The sequence below is a fragment of the Myiozetetes cayanensis genome, unplaced genomic scaffold (assembly GCF_022539395.1).
Source record: "Myiozetetes cayanensis isolate MyiCay16 unplaced genomic scaffold, myiCay2020 scf13, whole genome shotgun sequence".
Lineage (NCBI taxonomy): Eukaryota > Metazoa > Chordata > Aves > Passeriformes > Tyrannidae > Myiozetetes > Myiozetetes cayanensis.
The window spans coordinates 9,344,824-9,367,121 of record NW_026086937.1 but is presented as its reverse complement, the minus strand read 5'-3'; the positions used below and the strand labels follow the sequence as shown (position 1 = coordinate 9,367,121).

The 22,298-nt window shown below is 38.5% G+C and overlaps 1 protein-coding gene and 1 long non-coding RNA gene across 2 annotated transcripts in view; one reads left to right on the top strand and one right to left on the bottom strand.

The window, feature by feature from the left end:
- Nucleotides 1–22,298, top strand: part of UGGT1 (UDP-glucose glycoprotein glucosyltransferase 1) — a 37,482-nt gene that overhangs the window by 3,665 nt on the left and 11,519 nt on the right. The window contains 24 exon segments of the mRNA XM_050308018.1: nucleotides 1,045–1,219; nucleotides 2,511–2,607; nucleotides 3,207–3,285; nucleotides 3,487–3,587; nucleotides 4,403–4,502; nucleotides 5,579–5,639; nucleotides 7,897–7,988; nucleotides 8,626–8,776; nucleotides 9,008–9,127; nucleotides 9,843–9,928; nucleotides 10,351–10,486; nucleotides 11,402–11,533; nucleotides 12,892–13,056; nucleotides 13,246–13,366; nucleotides 14,157–14,255; nucleotides 15,631–15,654; nucleotides 16,175–16,269; nucleotides 16,910–17,116; nucleotides 17,730–17,861; nucleotides 18,794–18,924; nucleotides 21,150–21,245; nucleotides 21,582–21,601; nucleotides 21,604–21,683; nucleotides 22,137–22,216. Coding sequence (XP_050163975.1) covers nucleotides 1,045–1,219; nucleotides 2,511–2,607; nucleotides 3,207–3,285; nucleotides 3,487–3,587; nucleotides 4,403–4,502; nucleotides 5,579–5,639; nucleotides 7,897–7,988; nucleotides 8,626–8,776; nucleotides 9,008–9,127; nucleotides 9,843–9,928; nucleotides 10,351–10,486; nucleotides 11,402–11,533; nucleotides 12,892–13,056; nucleotides 13,246–13,366; nucleotides 14,157–14,255; nucleotides 15,631–15,654; nucleotides 16,175–16,269; nucleotides 16,910–17,116; nucleotides 17,730–17,861; nucleotides 18,794–18,924; nucleotides 21,150–21,245; nucleotides 21,582–21,601; nucleotides 21,604–21,683; nucleotides 22,137–22,216 — 2,580 coding nt within the window.
- Nucleotides 6,988–11,470, bottom strand: LOC126636121 (uncharacterized). The gene is made up of 3 exons (XR_007627902.1): nucleotides 11,346–11,470; nucleotides 8,569–8,834; nucleotides 6,988–7,131 (listed from the first exon to the last, which is right to left on the bottom strand). It is a non-coding gene; the product is annotated as an uncharacterized LOC126636121 (long non-coding RNA).

Below are 22,298 nucleotides of genomic sequence, written 5' to 3'. Positions count from 1 at the left end.
AAAGGAGTGGCAGTCTCTTATTTTGTATGAATCCAGATTGCAATGATTGTTTTCTTATCCCTTCCTCTTTGATATTCTGCTAGGAGGAATGTGCACAGGAAAAATTGGAAACAAATCCTGGATCAGCTTGAAATTGTTGAAGGACAGTAGGAAATCTCAGGAGAGAGTAAAGCCTTCAGTATGTAGAGAGAATAGAAGGAGCTGGGCTGCATATTAAAATGAGAGTTAACGTAACAGATTGTTTCATGAATGGCTGGAAGCATGCACAGGCTTTTTTTAACTCTATATAATTTTCCTCAGCATTAACAAAGAAAAGCATTACCACACAATGTATATTTCAAATTCAGATTTCTCTGTGTGAGCAGAACTTGATTGTAACTGCCAGTGACAAAAAGAAGCTATAATACCTCTTTAGAAAGCAAAACAAAGTAACAAACCAAAACCAACCCAAGCCCTTAAATTTCAGTTTGTCCTCATAGTAATCTTGGTGGTTTGGGCTTTTGTAAGCATAAAGAGTTTTTGTCAGTGTGCACACATATGGCATCTATAGCTCACATGCTATTCTTCTGATTCATTGGGAATATTTTAAATATTTCATTGTATTTTAGACAAAATATGAAGACAGGAGTTAAAAATAGTCACTTTCTTTTTGTTTACTAAGCCAAATTCAAATGAATTTGTGTTCCTGGAACGTTTGTTGTATTAGCTTTTTTAATTTGTCATACAGAATTTATGAACCATGGGGGTTGGAGGGGAGAAAGTTAATTGGAAATTTAAGGGAAATGGTTCATTTTAAAAATAAGGATCATATTAGATTCAAAATAGCTCTTAGTTACTTGTTTCAGTTTCATATGTTCAGTTTTAACAAAGCATTGTTGACGTGCAGCAAGTGTTGCCAGCCTTGATAATATCTGGGAATAGCTTGATGCACGTGTTCAGTGAAAATAGGAATAGTGATTAAACAGGAGAAACAAATGTCCATCTTGCCCTGAGTGAGCAAAGGCTGTGAATCACACTGGGGCAATCTTCACTGTTTCCTCTTAGGCCAAAGCCATTTTTGTTCAAGGGGGACCACAGGTACCCAGCGTCAAACCCCGAAAGTCCCGTTGTCATCCTTTATGCTGAGATTGGCTCAGAGCAGTTCTACAGACACCACAGGAAGCTTGTTTCAAAGGCTGAGGCAGGAGAAATCACCTATGTCCTCAGACACTACATTGCTGTAAGTATATTTGTGCAATTTAACAGAAGTATTTGAATTTGAAAGAGTAACTGGCCTGGGTTTTAAAAAAGAAAACTGGCCCAAGTTTGTTCCCTTTAACTTGCCATAATGTGCTGCTGTATTTATTTTGGAATATTTATTTTGAATACTCGAAGTTCTATTTATTATTGCATGTAGCTGAGGAATACAGAATAAATTTAAATCTCCTGATTGTTTAAGTAAGAACATCATTTGATTTCACATATCCAGAATTAAACTTGATTAATTCAGGACTTTAAAGTAAAAAAAAAAAAATGTTTCTCTACCTATATCAGATCATAGGAAACAGATCTGTCATAGTCAGGCCACTTAGTTATTTGATAGGCAAAGCAAGGATTGACAGTAAGATGCTACTTTCAAAAGAAAGGCATTGTTTCTGTAGCAGTTTTGTTACAGAACCACTCACCGTTCCTCGTGCAATTTATCCTGCTTTCCATCTTCCTCCACTAAATTGCTCATGGCCACTGGATTAGTTCTTAAAACTACATTTCAAAAGCTCTGAGGAACTGGTTATTTGACTTGTTTCCTGAATATTACTAAATGTTACCCAAACCTGCAGTGTAGCAGCCAGGGCTTGAATGCAAAAAAGAAAACCATTGGCTGGTTCACTTCTAACATTACTTGCACTTTTAATCAAATAAAGGAATACATTGGATACACCACATTCCTTTTATCAAAGGAATTTGTTTATCAGTGTGTTCAAAATTAAGTGTATTATACATTAGATCTTGGTACTGTTATGTGACTCCTGTATACTTCAAAATACTTCAACAAGTGATCATGTTTTTCTCATTAGTCAGACCTAATTATGTATCTCTGCCTACTCATAGTTTTATTTCTTGTTTTTCTCCGTGATAACTTTTCAGTGAATGTTTCATTTTCAAACTTCACAGCTGAAGTTCCTTTCCCCCTTCTCTGATTTGGTGACAGGAATCTATCCAGCTCTACTTGGCTCACACACTGTATTCTGAAAACATTGTTTTGTGTTCCTCTTTGTGGGTTTTGATGGCTTTTGGTTCATAGAGATAATTCATGCTTGCTGAACTTCAAAAAGTGTTTGAAATACAATAGGAAATACAATGATTAGAGTATGTTACTGCAGAATCACAGAATCACTGTGTTTGTTTCTCACCACCAGTTAGGTCTGAAATGTGTACCAGCCTGAGATCTCCTAGCTTTGGCAAGTGGCAGCTTTTAACCTGCACATCAGAACAAAGAGTGGTAATATCATACTGTTTGCTTTTCCTTCCAGAATCCCAGCAAAGAAAAAGTCTACCTCTCTGGCTATGGTGTAGAACTGGCTATTAAAAGTACAGAATATAAGGCCAAGGATGATACACAGGTGAAAGGTGAATTACTGCTTTAAGTATTTTAATGTGAGCATTTTCATTTTGCAAAGATAATTTTATATTTATTTTGCTCTGAATGACTGCTTGTTTGAATTGCAGGTATTCTTCTTTCCTTAGCTCTGAAATGACTTTTGGGAGCATGTTCCCTATTAAGTATATCTTTGCCTTGGCACTTGTCTTCTGCCTCTGTGAAATGCTGGGCACAATAAAGTCATGGCTCTGGACTAGATCTTAGTAATAGCACTATTAATGCAACTAATATTTTACCAGAGAGCCAGCCATTCTCTGCTGGTGTCAAACAATTCTCTGCCTTAATTTGTCTTAACTTATCCATCCTGACAGCAGAACGTCTTTCCTGTTCTTGGTCTTTTTGGGGAAGACAAAACTTAGAATTCTGCATGGTTTTTTTGCTTTTGTTGCTTTTAGAGGACTGATCTATGTTTTCAAACTCTCATGCACCTGCCAAAACTACTTTGATAGGGTAACACGTGTATATACTTTTTATTTACACATGCACATACACATAAAACCCTCCAGATTTTCCTGCTTTTCTGTTTCTGAACAGCTTGGTGCTAGTGATGTTCTCTGTGTGTTTATAGGCACAGATGTGAATGCCACAGTCATAGATGAAAATGACCCTATTGATGAAGTGCAAGGATTTCTCTTCGGAAAACTAAGGTAAAACTCAGTTGTAAGTGGTTGGTCTTTGTTAAACACTTGCTGCAGAGGTGCTGATCCTTTGCTTTGTTACTATTTTTTGCATGTCTGAGTTACCCAGCTGCATTAGCAGCATCTTTCCATATGGTAGTTTCTTTGAATTAGCAGCAGACTTGCTTATAGGAAACCACAGGAGTTTGTTTGACCCTTGTACCCTTTTAGGCAGCTGTATCCTGACTTGACAGAAGAGCTGAAGGAGCTCAGAAAACACCTCGTGGAAAGCACCAATGAAATGGCACCTTTGAAAGTATGGCAGCTGCAAGGTAATCTGGATGAAGGCTTTCAGTACTGGTCTACAGAAACTCAGTGTAAATTTATCTTCTTGCGTTCTGCACAGTCGAGGTTGCTGGTGGTACAATTGACAGAGTTTGACTGTAAAGTCCTGCACTGGAAAATAATGGATTTTTTTAAAGGGCCTTTTTTTGTAGACTCCTGTTGAAATAGCTTTTAGAAACATTGTTTCACAGGACTTCTGACATGAGGATTGCTTTCTATATTGTGAAGTACAGTGAACCACTTGCTCTTAGACTGGCTGCTTGTATGGTCCACTAAATGTAGGAAGGAAAAGGAATTAAAATTTCTTTCCATGATCACATTATTGGTGTAGAAAGCTGAGATTTCTCAAGACCAGAGGAAAACTGTCTTTCAAAATCACCTGCATGCACCTCTGGACTCTTTCCCTGGAAAACATCTGTAGAGGCCTGTGGAGAGACTTTTCATCCTCTCAAAAAGAGTAATTTGAAAGGCTGAACATAAGTGGTAACCACAGGGAATGTACCTAAATCAAATGGAAGGGCAGATTCTCCTACCTCAGCCAAAAAAAGAGTGCTGGTCTGGACTCATTGGAGCAACCTGTAGGCAGCATGCACTGGTTCAGTTTGAAAGGGTTACTTATTTCAAGGCAACAGGTAGAAGTTGAATACAAAGATGATTTTTTAAAAAAAGGTATCTACAGGTGCTGACAGAAAAAGACTTTTCTTAGGTAACATGCAAAAAGGTCGAAACCTAAAGTGATGATGCCTCTGCATTTCCTTGTTTTCAGTTTTGAGTTCTTGACTTCTGTTTTTTCACTTCTAAGATTTGAGTTTTCAAACTGCTGCTCGCATTTTGACCGCTCCCCCCGTGGATGCTCTCATGGTCATGAAAGATCTCAGTCAGAACTTTCCTACAAAGGCCAGGTAACTTTAATTATGAATTCTAGGAAGTTTTCTCACTCTTTTTTCTGAGCAGAACCTGAGACAGGCAGCATTGGTTGGGTTAATGTCTGACTTTTCATTTAGCTGGAAGCAAACACTGGGGAATGTTTATGCAGTTCTTCAGCCTACAGTTACAAAGAGGATCTTAAAGTGTTTATTTTGCATGGCAGCTGATGTGGACTGGTGGAAAATTTGCCAGAATTGCCTGTGCTCTTTTGTTGTGAAATGTTTCTGAGCCTATTGCATCAAGTCCTCAAGAATTTATTGGCTGTGTTTTCTCTTTGGTGGCCTTAATGTTTATCCATTCACAGGATCCCACTTTTCTGGGATCCTCTTTGCCATACAGTCACATGTCAGAGGCTGATGTGCAGATCTACTGGTTTTTGCACTTTGCCAGTGACTGTCTTTAGCATATTCAAATCACTGTCAGAAAATTCAGTCATTATCTGGTCTGCCCAACCAGTCGAGAAATGTCTTGTGATAAATTCCATGGCCTGGATTGGAAGTTGATATTACAGGAGCTCCTCATTTTTGAATAGGTGGAGATACACCTGAGATGAGAGTAAAAAGAAACTGATTTCTGGTCTTATTTCCCACTAAGTGATGTTAAAGTGCTATTTAGATCTTCTTAAGGCTGGCATTGCACTCTTACTGTGTTTTTCGTCTGATCTATGGGCTCTACTTGCCCATTCTGTGATGATGCAATCACTAGATCCAAAGTAAGGAAAGGAGTGGGAACCCACCATGTGGAGTGAAATCCCCCTATTTTGTGCTGCCAGCCTCCACCTCTGCCTTTCTGGCAGCTGTTCACTCTTATGTGGTTCAGTGTGAAATTAGACACTGAGAGGTGGCCTGTGGTTAACATTTTTGTGCTGCTGAATTGTATGCTTTAAGAAAAATGCTGCATCCTACTGTTTAATAGTATCACAAAGTGCCAGTGCCTCTGATTTCAGCTCTTTATATTAGAGGATTAATTATATTAATATGTAAAGTACAAAAGGTAGGATAAGTAGGTACCCAGAAAGATGATTCACAGCGTGATGTTTTTGTTTTTTTAGAGCCATAACAAAAACTGTTGTTTCTTCAGAACTCAGAGCAGAAATTGAAGAGAACCAAAAGGTAATGCTTTCAGAAAGTAACATAGTGACTTTGCACTTATGTTTTAATAGAAATTCAAGCTTTGAAAATAATGATTCTGTTTAAAAGTTTATGTGTTGTTCAAGATAACGACCAGTATTTTCACACACAACTTTGTAGTGTGCATTTCAGAAGAGAAGTGGTGGATTTTCAAACATGAATTAGGAATATAATTTACTTTGTTTGCTCAAATATGAAAATACTACACTTGTTAGAAAGCTATTGCTTGAAAAACAGATATATTAAACATTTTCTTACAGTTTTAAGGATGCAGAAAAAATTTAGTTCTTATTACCCAGTTGGAGGTGATGCTTAGGTGATACCTGGATTCATCAGTGTTTGCAAGGAAGAGTCACAGAATAAATTCAAACCTACCAAGGCTTTAGAGTCATTCATACTATGTGGAGAAAATGGTTTCAGTGTTGGTGCTTTGAAAGTGAAACTACTGAAGGGATAAAATTCACCAGCTAATTCTACATGTGCTTTGAAACAGAATCTTAAACCCCCCCAGGTCATGAGGGGCCCCTGGAGGTCCCTGAGTAGGCTCTGGTGTTTGCAGCAGAGTTTTGACAGCTAAGTTGCATACTTGGCATTAGCAAAGCACTGAAAAAACCCAAGAGCCACTGGGGATTTTGTACAGGCTTTTGTACAGAATTTTGTGCACCAGGTAATGTGGTCTGGATAGAGTGCAAAATAAAACTCTAAGCCAAACAACAGCTTTTGCAATATGATCTGCACTGCTCTATCAACACATTTCAGTCTCACTGGAAAGTATTATTAGGAAAAAGACAAAGTATGTTATGTACACACATATTGTTTAAGAATCTAACCAATGATATCTGGCAAGTCTAGTAATAAATGCAAAGCTACACAACATCTACTTACAAGTCTCCTGAGATTCCTGTTCTGAGAGAGAAATGCCTTGTTGATCAGCAGTGATAAAATCAGAAAAGAAGGGATAGGGTTTGACACTGTTGTCCTGTGTGATGCTGGAAGGGACAAAGTATAGGATGTAAGTTCAAGGTAAAGCTACCTGGTGGCTTCTTTGTTATGTGTTAGATCACACTGCTTCGCAGGCAAACCCATGATTTTGTGGATTATTTTTTTTCCAGAGAATACCTAGGCTATTAGATCCAGATCTGGGTACATCTAACCCTGCCCTTTAGAGCTGTTCTTTGCACAACTCAGTTTGTGTGCATATTATTTGATAGTTAAGTTCACTGCTATGAGTATGTTAGAGTTTACTCTGTAATTATCCACAGAAAGATACAATTTAACACTCAGCTTTTCTCTAGAAGCTTTATTTATTTATGAAAATACTTACATGTTTTCTGAAGCTGCTTTCCTGTTCTTGGTACTTCACATGGTTCTTTTGCCATTCTTCAGTTTGCTTTGGTCACTGTTTCTCCTTCGTTTTCATCTTAACATTTCTTCTTAATAGAAATGTGTAACTGGTACTGCAAGATGAGAGGTACTGGAAGAAAGTTTTTCAGTGTGTAAACATAATTTTTCATGCTAGAGTTGGGAAGTTTGCTTCATCTCTCCCGATTCAATCTTGTTCTCTGTGATGGTGCCTCAATTCAGGGGCGAGTACCCATTAAATGGGGTACTGCTTGGAGGTATTTGGAAGAAATACCAAAATACTAGTAAGACTTTTTCCATGTGTGTGCTGCCTGGCTTTAGGAGATCAGACTACGGTGACAGCTCATCTGCTTTCCACTGATGACATATCCACTAGGTCAGGACTTAACTGGTACCTTAAATGCAGTTTAAGTTGGTTCCAATAGTGAGCACCATGCAAAATCCAGCCGTTTCAGTATTTTCTGCCCAAAATTGCATGTTAAAGAGCTAACACAGGGAACTAGATGCTATTTGACCATCTGCTTTGTGGGCTGTCAGCTGGAAAAAAATAAATTTAATTATTTATCTCAAGCATTTTTATTATTTTATCTGATTATGTTTAAAAAGTCTTCTCAGGGACTTTCCAATGCACTACTGAATCATATGGGAAGAAACAAACAGAATTTCAGTTTATGTGTCTCTGCACTAAATGACTTCAACTGTGTTTTCCTCTGGTAATGGATATGTGCAAGAAGTCAGCAAAGACTGCAGTTGGGAAGTAATGTAATGCAATTTGTAATGCAGTAAGGGAGATAAAATCTACAGTTTGACACATTAAACTCTCTAATAATATTTTCTGTGCAGAGCACTCCTCTAATGGCCTCCTACTTCCTTTCAGTATTTCAAAGGAACGTTGGGTTTGCAGCCAGGAGATTCTGCCCTGTTCATCAATGGACTACTTATTGATTTAGACACTCAGGACATATTTAGGTAGGAATGTTTTATTTTTCATAATAATTGTTTCCTATTTAGGAGCTTTCATCCTGCTTGTGCGTGAATGATGAAGTTATTTAGCCAATTTTGAACCTTATTCAAAAAGTCTATATCTAGATTAGGTTTAATTGATAAGTACTGTAAAAAGGAAAGGTTCCTTCTTTTATTCAAGTGCATTTCTAACAAAAAAGCAAATGTGAAAATTAAAATACCCTTGAAGGTTGAAATGGGAAGTCACCTTTGTATTATTCTTTTGATCTGTACTGTGACTAGCAAGATTTTGGTCTCCAAGTCTGTCAGCACACAGGTTTTATTCTGAAGATAGCAGACCAAGTCTCAAAGTATAAATCACTGTAAAGTTTTCACCTGAAAATCACCCCGTATCTTTGTCAAGATGCGTTGCAATAATGTGAAAATGAAATTATGTCTGTTATGCATTAGTTACTCTGATTTAATGTCGTTTCCCCTGGACACTGAATAAATTAAAGTTGCCTCAGTTTTCTTAGGACAGTTAGAAACAGGTGATAGATAAGAACCCAGACATGGCAGATATTTATTTTATACCTTTTGTGTTTACCTTTAGGATAAGAGCAAGTTATTTGCTTTGTCTTTAAACTCTTCCTTTTCCTCCCAGCTTGATTGACGTGCTGCGCAATGAAGCCCGTGTTATGGAAGGCCTGCACAGCTTAGGAATTGAGGGTCTTTCCCTGCACAATGTTCTGAAGTTGAACATCCAGCCATCAGATTCCGACTATGCCGTGGACATCAGGAGCCCTGCCATTTCGGTGCGTTTGGCTTTGCTGCCAGGCAGCCCTTGTCCTTATCTCACAATCAGCTCTGAAACTGCAGTGAAGGAAAAAAAAGGAAAATAAGGTTATAAAAATAATTAGCTCTTTTTAAAAAGCCTGATTTCTTATTTATACCATACAGTATAGTGTATGATTTGCAAATATGTTGCAGCCTCAGACTCGAGCAGGAGGAGTGTCCATCATTTAAATGCCTTTACTTTTCCTTAGTGGATCAACAACCTTGAAGTTGACAGTCGTTATAATTCCTGGCCTTCCAGTGTGCAAGAACTGCTGCGTCCCACGTTTCCAGGAGTGATCAGACAAATCAGAAAAAACTTCCATAATTTTGTAAGTGGTAAACTGAGGAGAAATGAAATGTGCATTTTGTTTTGTCAGGAGCAGGGACATGAACTTCTGAAATTTACCTCGCGTGTGTGCTGGATTCGCCATCACTCAAATAGCTTGAGATAGGATGCTTTTCTAAAAGGTTTTGTTCTACTTGAAAGTTATGACTGAGATTCAGAGATTACTGAGCATCTCTGGCATCTAATATGTACCAAAAAATCCTTCATCAGTGGAGGAAACTATCATCTGATGAGTAGGAATTTGGTGTGTTTTGTGGTAACACCTAAAGTTTGTTGATGAAATCCCTCAAATTTCTTAAATAGCATCTTAGCAGAATTCAGATGAACTTCAGTTGTTTCAGTTAGAAAGCACTCATGCACCAAGACTTCAAAAGATGATCAACAGCCCTTAGCTTATTCCTGGGTGTCTTTTTAGTCTCTAGGTAAATTACTTGAAGTAAGATCTAATAAGGAATTTATTAATTTTGCACTGTAATTCTTGGCATGGGGCAGAGTGGCCCTATAGAAAGAAGAACTCTGGTTAGGGACAAATAGGGCCTTGAACCACCTCAAGCTGTGGGTCCTCACCTCCCTTACAGTGTATAAAGTTGGACTGATGATAATTCTGCCCTGAGACTTGAATAAAGCAATCTCTGATCAAACCCTCCTTCTTGCCTTCTTAAGGGAATGGAAACTTTTCACTCACTGTTTGTGTGCAGGTGCTGATAGTAGATCCTACTCAAGACACCACAGCAGAATTACTGAATGTGGCAGAGATGTTCTTCAGTAACCACATCCCACTGAGGTAATTGTTGTGTTTTAATGTTAGGGGGGTTACATCAGTTTAATTTTTGTGACTTTTACAATTGTAAAATTCTCATTGCTTGGACACTGCAGAAATGTTACATACCTTGTATTGGAGGTATGCGTACATTTTTTAAATATAGCTTTTGCTATTAGCGAAACAGAATTCAGTTTCTTTGGCAGTCCAAAAGAAATTTAAATTAAGTACTTTTGGATGAGAGAGAGTTAAAAAGCAAGATTCTGATGGGCTCATTACAGTTTATATGTGCTAAGTTTGATTCCTGGCTGCTCTGATCAACTTCTTACCAGGCTATCCCAGGTAAAGCCTTTGTCTAAGATGGTGGTTGTAGCTGACAGTTGTATGAAGAGTTGATTCTTTATTAGTGTAATAAATTGATGATGTGGGGATCTGTTTGATTCCAGGATAGGACTAGTCTTTGTGGTTAATGACTCGGAGGACGTTGATGGGCTTCAGGATCCTGGAGTTGCCCTCCTTAGGACATACAATTATGTGGCACAAGAAATGGACAACAATTATGCTTTCCAGACTGTTATGTCTGTAAGTCTTAATTTAAAGGGGAAATTAGTGTTTTAATATTTTCCATGTATGTAAGATTATCTTAATGGGCTAATATGTAAATAAGGGAAGGAATTGTTCTTTGACTTGGTTAGTGTTCAGAGTATCTGCAGATACTGGTACCACACAATACATGTGTCTTTGTAAAGTGCTTCTGAGCTAACTTTAACAAGGAGACTAAGTTTAAATGTGACAACACTTTTGCATGTTTTTCTGATCCTGTCCCTTTGGTCATTCTGTCAGTGAGTTCTGAACTGCTGCATCCCTTCAGTATTATAATTTGGAACTGTTCCAGCTGCATGCTTTTGTCACATTAAAGGATAATAATAAAGGTGCTGGTAAATGCACTTTACCTGTGGTTTGACATTTGTACAAATTGGCAAGCTGGGGCATTAAATTGCTGGTGACTTAAACACAATGAGTTTTATTCTTTTTTTTTTTTTGGGTATATATTTGTAACTCAAAGTAAAATCTTGTGCCTTGAAGAGGGAAATAGTTATCTACTTTACATGTGAGGTCTGTTGTATTGTATATAAGCATATCCCAAGTTCTGAAGGGACAGGTGTCTCCTCTGATATACTTTACTTAAGGCTTTTTTCCCCAAAGCACTACTTTTTCCCCTCAAATACCTTTTCTAATTAAAGATGCAAGTTATTATGTAAAGAAATATCTATTTACCTTCTTCCAGTCTCATTGGAATGACTACGAGGTATAGCAAGATAATTGGAAGGGCTGCAAGTGCTTAGGAGCTGTTTACTGCAGCTAATAAACATGGATATATGTTGTGCAATCTGGCTGTTAATAACTTATTACAGCTACTGTAATACAGGTGACAGCCTACCTTGATAAGGACTGAGGCTTTACAGTTGCAGCTGTAAACTTGTATTCCCCTTTCAGATATATAACAAAGTCAAAACAGGAGATCAGCTGAAAGTGGAGCACGTGGTTAGTGTTCTGGAGAAACAGTACCCTTATGTGGAAGTCAACAGCATCCTGGGAATTGATTCTGCCTATGATCAAAACAGAAAGGTAAGAATTCATGAAAGAGCTTTTTTCCACCTTTTTTTTGCTTAAACACCATTTTGAAAATCTGGTTACGTACAATTTCTTGATCCAGTTCTCTTTACCAACCAGGTAACTATTTTGTTATCACTTTGGGTGACTTCTGGTAATACCTCACTAGGTATTTATGCTCAGCACAAGCTTTATATAATATACATAATATAAATGTATGTAACTCATAAGTCCATACTTTCATCCTGGAACACAGACTTCAGTAGAGTTTAAAATTGCTAGGAAAAATCAAGGTAATGGAAAGGTTTGTAAGAAAACCAAGAGGCTTAATGTTGGGAGGGATTGGTGTGGGGTTTCTGTGTCAGTATTTGAATACTCTGTGAGATTAAGCCATGATGATGAATTCAAAATGCCTTTCCTATATCAAGGCATTCAACAGTCTTCTGCAAATAATTCTTGAAGTTATTTTTAGGGCTGATACTTTTCTGTGTGGAGAAGGTTGGGAGAACAAATCACCACTGGACCACTTATGTGTGAGATGAAGCAGATTTTATTTGAGGTTCTGTAGGGGAATGTTTCTGGTTTTGTTGAATATTCTAAAGCAAATAATGAAAGTACTGTAGCTGTGTAACACATGTGATGCTGCTGACATCTGTAAGTGTAAGGAATGCAGATAAAGGCTGATATGCACACATGCTTTCCATCCTCCATGGATATGGATACTATTTAGGATAGTGAAGGGAAAAGCCTTTTGAGGAAATGAAAATCCGTAAAAGTAAGATATTTTTGTATGACAGGAGAGGCCTCAACCAGCACCTTTAACCAGTAGAACCTGATTAACTTCTATCCCTAACAGAGTGTCAGAGACAGTGGATTTTGCAATAGTTACATGAAATAGGGAAATTTGTCTTGACATAATAACCCCCTGCTCCACAAATAAATATTTTCTCGCAGGTTTAAGAAACACATTCTTAAAAATATTAAGAAAATTCTCTACCCTGTCTTGTGTTACAGCTGTCACTGCTCACATTACATTTGCTTCCACAGGCAAAGTCAGATTTCTATTGTGCATTTTTTGCTATTACCACAAAGTGCTCACTGGAATTAATTCCCAATATGAACTTAAGGGAGTATTTTGCATTTACTGCTGGGTTACGAAGTAACTTTTTTTTGCTTTGAAAGTCGAGGACGTCTCGTGCATATAAGATACAGAGTCTTATGCACTGTGTAAAAATTAATATTCTCTATATCATACAGAAGCTGACAGGATCTCTTGGTGTGTTTAGAATAGACTTGTGGATCAGGCATGGCTCATTAGGAGCCATCATGGCCATGGGCTGATGAGGTAAAGTTGCTTCTTTTCCTGTCTTTAGGCAGCAAGAGCTTACTATGAGCAAACAGGTGTAGGCCCTCTCCCTGTTGTGCTGTTCAATGGAATGCCTTTTCAAAAAGATCAGCTGGATCCTGATGACCTGGAAACCATGACAATGCACAAAATCCTGGAAACCACAAGCATCTTCCAGCGAGCCGTGTACCTGGTAGGTGCTGAGTTCACCTGTGGCTCTAGAGAGAAACTGGATTTGGAAAAACTCATTCACAAGTCCCTGAATACATAATATTCAAGAAAACTTGACTTGCATCATTGCCTTTTGCTTTTTTTTTTGAAGTTATCTGAGGCAGTTATATATGTGAAGTAACAAATCCTGCTTCTTTCATCTCTCCTTCAGGGTGAACTGTCTAATGACCAAGATGTGGTTGAGTATATCATGAACCAGCCTAATGTTGTTCCAAGAATTAACTCAAGAATCCTAACAGCTGACAGAGAGTACCTAGATCTGACAGGAATGAGTAAGAGATGCTTTTAATTGCATTAAACCTGAAGTATCTGACTCAAAGACTTTTGCTGTCTCAGTGGAAAGCTCTAGTGGCAAATCACTAACACCACCCCCAGTGATGCTTCAGCCCTGGTTCAGGGGAGGTATTATGTACAACAGCAACTTTAATGTCCACATCTTTTCAAAACAGGAATTTGGTTTGATTTTATACAAACCTTTGGGGGAATATGACTCATAAAGTTGAGAAATTAGTAATGCTGGGAAAAGCCAAGAACAGTCATATAATGCATATTTTATATGACTGCACAATGCACAATGTTTATGATGCATAATGTTTTATACAGCACTTGTTTCTTAGTTCTGACCTTCTTTTGAGCAGGGGTTAACAGTTATTTCTGGAATTACTTCAGATGTAGCAGAACTTTTCATGGCTAAATGTTTGAACACCCAGTGCACTGACATTTTAATGACAGTAAAACTGCCTTTTTGAGTTGCTTAAAAAATAGTAACACAGGGGATTTTTAGGTATATATTATTAACATTTTTTAGCATCAACTAAGTGAGACTTGGACAATTTTATTAACTTCTACCTATAAAATATGCAATGCAGTTGTTAAAGGAACTTGTGAGACAACAAAATGTATTTCTCGGCCTGTGTATTAACAGTGGAAATGAGACATAAAAAGCAGTATTACAAGGAACCAAATGGGATGTGTTCTTAATGTTCTGGTAATAGCAGTGATTTTTCTTTCATTTTAAGTGGACTAGTTGCTTTGGCATCTTACACTTGTTCTCTTCCTCAGATAACTTTTTTGTGGATGACTTTGCTCGATTTATCACGTTGGAGTCTAAAGATAAGACAGCTGCTGTTGCAAACAGCATGACCTACTTAACAAAGAAAGGTAACATCTGCAGTGCATTATGAACCCAAATCTTATGTGTGTTTCCAAGCACTTCTCAACACACACTCTGAGCCTTGGTCAGGCCTGTAGGCAATGATGCAATCTAAATGTTAAAAAGAAGATTTTTTTTTTTTTTAATAAGACATGACATCTGCATGGAACAAGAATGTTCCCCTCTTTAAACCCAGCCCAACTTTTTACTCAATAATGAAGTCCCACCCGACCTGCTCTCACTGTCGTGTGACCTGCAGAAATGCAGCAGGGTAAGCTCTGATCCTGCAGTGACAATGACTAGAAAAATATAAAAGGGGTTCTAGCTCTCTGTCTCCTCATTCAAAATTCCTAAAAGCTACATGGATTTAGAAGATAATTGTCACTGCCCATTATATAAGACAGCACCTAAGGTGATGGGAGCTGTTTTTATTGCCCCAGTGTACGAACTGCTTTTTCAGTGACAGTATTGTCACAGTTACACATAAAGTCTCCCATCAGTGTTAAAACTCAGCTGTGGCTTTCAGTGTAGGAAATGCATGCATAGATATGATACAGAACCTAATCAGGCTTACTCAGACATCATCAGGCTTTTCCTGTATCCATTTCAATTAGGTATCAGAAATAAGCTGCTGTCATTTGACTCAGTTCCTCTTATTCCTGACTGTCCCAGGTTTCCCCAGCACTGTCTCCAGCCACTGTCAGCTGTGTGCACTACCTGAAATGTTCCCAGTGTTCTTTCTGTCTTCTGTTTGCCCTTGGTTCATGTTCTGTCACTTGGATCTGATCAAGTTTCTTGTTTTGCCTTTGTAGAGCATTAATTAAACCCACACCTCTGCATGCTCATTTGAAAGTGCATTGATTTGCAATTTCATGGCTTGACATTTTTGGGTCACTGCCTTTTCTGTCTCTTAAGATATTTAATAACTGCTACCTGATTACAGTAATGCTGTAGCACGTTTATTTTCTAAAATAATAGGGAAGTTATAAGTATTGCTGGCTCAGCAGCAGCACTGATAAAGCACTGCCATGCTGGTGTTTAAAGAGGGAAGATAAGAGAAAGGGTCACATCCAAGTCACAGTGGTATGGCAGTGTTTCTAAATGGGCTTCAGAATGATGCCCTTGCCCTACCATGTGAAACTGGTAGTATGTAGAATAACTAATAGTGTAGCATGAAAATAAAACATCCATCTATCTGAGGAGAAGAAAAAGTTAGAGCTTTATTCCAATAAAATCAGCACAAATTTGCTGCTTGTTGGATTTGAACTGTAGTGATTCACCTATGCCCAGTACAGTGCTGCAGCTGCTTGATACACATGGGGATTATTATCAAATTATTAATGTCTCTCTTCTTTCCCCCTTTCCTTTCTGCTTTTTGACCAGGAATGTCTTCCAAGGAGATCTATGGTAACTCATGCTTTGGCATTTCATGTGTTGTTCTGGGAATTTTTGCTTCCTTTTTAACTCTGGCTTTAGAACCAGCAGGGAATGAAGCAAGCTGTTGAAATGCATGATTGCTCCAGCACTTTTGACTCTATACAAAACTGATTTTGTAAACTAACATCTTCAGTGGTAGGTCTGTACCCTACTTGGAATCAGCGAGTTATTTACAGATTTCTTTATAATTTGTAATTAAAAAGGCAGCAAACAAACAAAAACACTAAAAGAATCCAGCTTAGGAAGAGTGATGCATGCTGACCCACGTGGGTTTTCCAAATGACCTAATGAAAACTAATGTATCAGTACTATTATTCTTGTCTTGCCAGGCTTCATAGCTTAGCTTCATCCATAACTTTCCTATGGAATTGTACTCATTTTGAATTCTTTGCATGTGCATCGTAGTTTACCTCCAAATGATGAAAAATGGAAGCTTTCCTTCCCTTCACCCTCCAACTTCTCCTACCTTTTTTTTTTTTTGTAATTGCAGATGATTCCTTTGTTAGACCAGTTACTTTTTGGATTGTTGGTGATTTTGATAAACCTTCAGGGAGGCAGTTGTTGTATGATGCCATTAAACATCAGGTGGGTAATGTTTTCACTGGAATGGGTTAGCAGTGCTAACACAGCACTTGGTAGAATCTTCAGAAACACAAGTTGTGCTTCTTCCTGTGGTATGACCTGACAAGACTGGTTTTCTCTGCAGGGTCTCCAATTTCCAGCCTCATCTTTTTTGTAGGGGCTGAAACATCCCTGATCTTGTGTTAGGACAGAATTCCCTCTTGGCACTTTGCTAATACGATAAAGATGTTGTTTTAAGCCCATGGTGTTAAACTGAAATGTCTGTGTTTCGGTTTGGAGATGAGCATAAGCTTTGCTCTCTGCTTTGGGAGGACAACTGAATGATAAAAGCACACAGCTTACTGCTAAATCACTGGTTTGCCAGACCTTAGTGGTGGCCATAGTCCTAAATCTCCTGGGTAGCACAGGATTATCTAGAAGATTCCTGCCACACTGGTGCCTATACATAAGCTAAATACTTGATGTTAAATTAGTTCATTCATAGTTTTAACCTTGTGCTGTTACTTTCCCAAATTTAGAAGCTGATTTTCTGTTTAAGAAATGCAAGGCTTTTGCTGTAGTGTTATTACAATAGATGCATTCCTCTCATTTAAAACACACCTGCAGCCTAAAACTTTCCCAATGCTTGTTTTGTTAAACACAGAAATCCAGCAATAATGTTCGAATTAGCATGATTAATAATCCTAGTGAAGATCCCAACAGCCAGAACACGGTTGTTGCTAAAGCCATATGGGCAGCTCTGCAGACACAAACGTCAAATAATGCCAAGAACTTCATCACCAAGATGGCAAAAGAAGAAACTGTGAAGGCACTGGAGGCAGGAGCTGACATCCTGGAATTTGCTGTTGGGGTAAGCCTGTCTGTTGGCATTTGCAAGGATAAGGTGCTTTGCTTGTCCCTCTAATGACTTTTTTAGTGTGCTAAATTCATATGCAGAAGATGCAATAACAATGGAGAGTAACACTGTTGGGTTTGCTGGTTTGGTTTTTTTAATCTCTTACAACTAAACTTACCTAAATATAACAGTCCATTGAAACATAAAGTAAATCCTCATAAACATCAAGGCTACATAACTTTGAAAAGTCAAAAGAAATGTGGGTTCAGGGATCTCTTGAAGTGAGTCAGGTTTTTTTTGGGTGGTTAAGAGAGGGATTTTTTTTTTTTTTTTATAAAGCTGAGGAAAAATTACATTTCTCAAAGCACGTTTAAAAAATTTAGACAAGACTCACTTAAAAAGAATGGAACTGGTCTAAGTAGCTGTGACCCTTCACAACAGAAGTTGGGGTAATGTTTGAACGTGACAGGCAAAACCTAGGTTTAAGACAACAAAGAAAAGGGGACCAGGGATCAATTTTAGCAGGATATGAAGATGTTCTTGAATATAAACAAAAAGGTGCATTTTAAAAAGAGTGCAGAGGTCAACATTTCTTCCTATTTCAATGTCAAGTATTCTTATCTTTCAGGGTATGGATACCAACATTTTCAAAGAAGCCTTTGAGTCTCCCAAGGTGGATTTTATTCTGTCCCATGCAATGTACTGCAGAGATGTTCTAAAGCTGAAGAAGGGGCAGAGGGCTGTGATCAGCAATGGACGGGTGAGATCAATCAGCAGATGGTAAAAGAGAGATTCCACATGTGGGAAAGAAGCTGATGCTGAGCAGCAGAGTGTAGGGACCAGACCCAGGAGTCTCAACCTTTTTCAAGTCTCAGCAGCCTTTAGGATTTATACAGACCTGTGTGACTTTTTCTTTGTACTGTGTGCAGTTAGTTGTTGGTGTTTGGTACAAATTCAGATCTCTCAATAACAGAGTTCCTTTCATTCTGGCAGTGAATTGAGTCCAGGGGTGGAAAAGGCTGGTGAATTTGAAAGACTGTGCTCCTTCAGTTCACTGAACAAAATACTGTTGTATCTGGCCCTGACCACAGTGCCTTGGTCTCTGCCACCAGCTCTTTTTATGATAGTTTATCTTAGAGTAGATAAATGATGTTACAATAGTATTTCACTGCAAATAATGAAGCCCAACTGTGTACAGCGTTGTGTTTTCTTTTGTCATCTGCTTCCTAGTTAGGAAAAAACCCATGCTGGTCCTAGTGGTTACTGTATACTTCAATGGGTTAAAGGTCTCAGGTGGTGAGTTTGGTATTCTATTTCTCTCACTAGCAAAATAGCAAGAGTTTTCTAGGTAGCTTTTAGGCTTCTGAAGGCTAGAGGAGGGAGATTTGCTGGAGTCTTGCTAGACTACTGGAATTGGCCTGGTATTCTGTTGCCCCTTCCAGATGTAGTATTGCATGTATAATTTAGTATGCATTTTATGCCTTAGTTTGAGACTCCTGGCTCTAAATAGCTAGATTTACTTGTTAAACTCTGCTGCCATTGACATTAATACTAGCCTAAATAGATCGTTACCACTGAGATTAGGATGGAGTATTTAAATACATCTTTGAATTTTGTTACAATGTAGCCTTTACCTAATAATGGTGATTTTGGCTTTTTTTTTTTTTTTTTTTTTTTTTTTTTTTTTTTTAGATTATTGGCCCATTAGAGGACGGTGAGATGTTCAATCAGGACGATTTTCATCTCCTTGAAAATATCATACTGAAGACATCGGGCCAGAAAATCAAATCTCAGATCCAGCAGCTGGGATTTGAAGAAGATCTGTAAGTAAATGTGAGGAGGCTTCTGAAAAGGTGCTGGGACTCTGATAACATGATGTCTGCAGCCTGGAGAAAGCTTTGTTGAGTACACTCTGGATGGGTGCTACACTTGGGTTCCTGTGGTCAAGGCTCAGCTCTTCAGAGGGCAAGTGAGAAGCGAAAAAGGTGTAAATTATTTGGTCTAAAGTGCTTTAGTGACTTTTGGGTAGTTACCATGTCCTGGAGCTATGGAGCTGTGACTGTCCCCCAGATTCAGGAGGCAGTTCTGGCACCCTGACTGCACCACTGTGCTCACAGCTCATCATTCTTGAGCCATCATCTGTATCTAGTGCCATGGCTGGTCCATTGCCTTGTGCTGGAGATTGGAGGAATTGTGTTGGCTGGAGCCTCACTGACAAGCAGCAAGAAACTGGGAAAGTGCCTGAGTCTGCTGGAATTTACTATGGAACTGTTAAAAAGGACAGGAAACTGTAAAAGCAGTGGTACTTGCTGAGCTAGTCCCTGGATCACGGCAGCAACAGCCTGTGGTGTTACCTGAGGAGTCCAGGAGGTGGATTCTTGGATTAGGGGCAGGGAAGGATACAGGTGAAGTTTAAAAATCCCTTGGTGGTGATGCATTGTACAGGGGCTGGCTAAATCGACTGCTGTGCTCAGCTGGGTGACGTTCCATTCAAGGTTTAGTTGTTTGCTGCTGTGAGATGAGTTATGAAGTGGTATAAACTGCATTTATTCTTCAAAATGCTTTCTGTACAGGATTACCTTTTGGCTCGTCCAAAGGGCAGAGAAGCCTAACTTCTCATTAATCCTAAGGCCTTCAGACTATTACTGTTTTTTTCCCTGGATAAATCTTACCTGACAGTGTTTTAAAGCAAGTACCTCTAATATGTCAGGGCTCAATAACTCATTGGTTACTACAGTAGATTTAAAAGGAGAAAGAAGGGAAGCACATGAGACACAGGAGTACCCTCTCTGAATTTGTTTGTTGTTTAGTTAAGTGCTTCTTGGCTTGTCAACATAAAAATTATTGTAGTAATATATTTCCCTATTAGTACTATGGAATCACGTAAACTGCTTTTAACTTTTTAAACAGAAACCCTGGGAAAAGAGGAAGAGATGAGAAAATGGAAATCATACCATTTGATAGTTATTGCACAAGGCATAGGGGTGAACTAATCAAAAGAAAGTCATCTTGAAGTTCAGAAGAACAGGAGTCCCCTGTGTTTGTGTGTTGGAGCTCAGAGCTATGGAGATAGTTTCTCCCATATTAAACAGCACAGTTTTCTGTGGTGCTGCTTGATTGTTGAAGGCTGGTGGTCAATTATGTTAAGCGTGAGGTCTGTTCTGCAGAAGTCTTATGTTATTCTGAATCCTAGGAGAACAGGTTTTAACAGCATTCCAAACACTTCTGCATCCATTGCTATGTTGGAAATAGTTTGAATATTAGGGTAGTTTTGGACAGAGCAGTGGGTTTGGGGTGGTTTTTTCAGGTTTGAATGCTGCAAAAGTTTTTCAAAAGCTTTTGAAATCATCAGCTGCATTGGAAAAATACTGTAGAACTTGGCAGATTTCACGAGGCTTGTGGGTCTGGTATGAACAATCTGAACAGCTGCAAATCTATGAGACTTAACTCAGGAAAAGCTGACAGACCTTTAAGTTACAGTACTGCTTCTTGGCAAAAGCACGATGTACAAATCACTTTTCATTGAACTTTCAAGAGGTTTTACATCTTCAAGATGGAATATGTTCTTAAAATGCGAGACTGGAAATTTATGGGAATAATAAAAAGGCAGAAGTTGTCAAAAGAATTCTCTTTTATGATAGGACCACTCTCAAAAGTTTCTCCACATACAGAATTGCTTCCTAGTGCTTCGAGTTGCAATGTAAATTGGGAAGATCACTGTGGAACAGGGGTTGGTGCAGTTCAGGAATGCAGTGCCTGTAAGATAGTTGACCCCTAAAATGCTGAAATAACCGTAAAAATACAGCTGTCCTGTATTTGTTAGAGTTAAACCCTGTGGTACCCTCAGTAATAAGACTGCAACCTGTTTAAATTACTGGCAGATTAACCCTTAAATGTGTTTAATTCTTCAGAGCTTGTGTAGAGAGGTAGTAGAAGTGTTTGTGTATCTGAATTCCCTCTGCCTTCTCTTTTGCTGCTGACTGGCAGAAATGTGAGAAGTACAGGTATTCTTTAAATATCTGCAAACCTTTCTTTTCCTTCTTTTCAGGGCAAGTGACTTGGTAATGAAAGTGGATGCTCTTCTTTCTGCTCAGCCAAAAGGAGAGGCAAGGATTGAGTATCATTTTTTTGAAGAACAGTACAGGTATAGGATTTCTGGCATTTGCTGAACAATATGCTTCTCTGCGTCTTTTAATTTTCCCATTGTTTTATCTTGCATTTAGTTACTAAAAAAACCCCAAGTAGCAATAGGAGAGTCCCCAACAGTTTTCAGGAAGAAAAGTTTCCAGAAATTAATTTTATCTGCCTACCTATCTTTATACACACATATATATATATACCTGTTTTTTTCTCTATCTAGTTTCAGAAGGTGCACAGCATTTAAGCAGCAATTCTGAGTTCAGAATGAGATGGACAGTAATGTTTTTTATATGTTTATCCATATGTTTGATACTTCAGAATTATGTTTTCTTCTGTTTAGTGCAGTTAAACTGAGACCAAAAGAGGGGAGACATACTTTGATGTTGTGGCTATCGTTGATCCTGTGACCAGAGATGCTCAAAGACTTGCTCCGTTACTTTTGGTATGTGGGCAGTGTCGTAAATGCACTTCAAAAGTTTGTCTCAGTTCTGTCATTTTGAAATGTTCATCTTCCTCCTTACCTGGGTGGTGAGCAGTGGCCTTCTAGTAGTTGAGTTGCACAATACATTTATTAGTGGAAAAACTAATTAGGCTGTGCTACAAACGAACAAAATCGTGCTCAGGTGTTGTCCTGAGAGCTTTTAGTTTCACAGATAAACAGTTTAGTTTGCAGTGACTGTTTTTGAGGAGGAAACTCTCAGCATGCTATAAAGAATGTCTGCAATGGGAGGAGCAGGTAACTTCTTAAAACCACCAATTAAAAGCTGGGTGTGGTAAAGCAAATCATGAGAAGGGAACGAGCAGGTAACATGCCTCCCTGAGGTCCTGTTTATAAGAGCAGTGGTCAGCTCTCCTCATCAGCATTTTAAGGGATGTCTTTTTCTCATTACTTTAGGTTTTGAACCAGTTGATAAATATGAACCTGAGGGTGTTTATGAACTGCCAGTCCAAACTTTCTGACATGCCACTGAAAAGGTAAGCAATTCCATGCCAGGGTTAAGGAGAGAAGAGTAAAACCTGTTGGAACGTGCAAGCACAGGAGCATGGTCAAATTCCT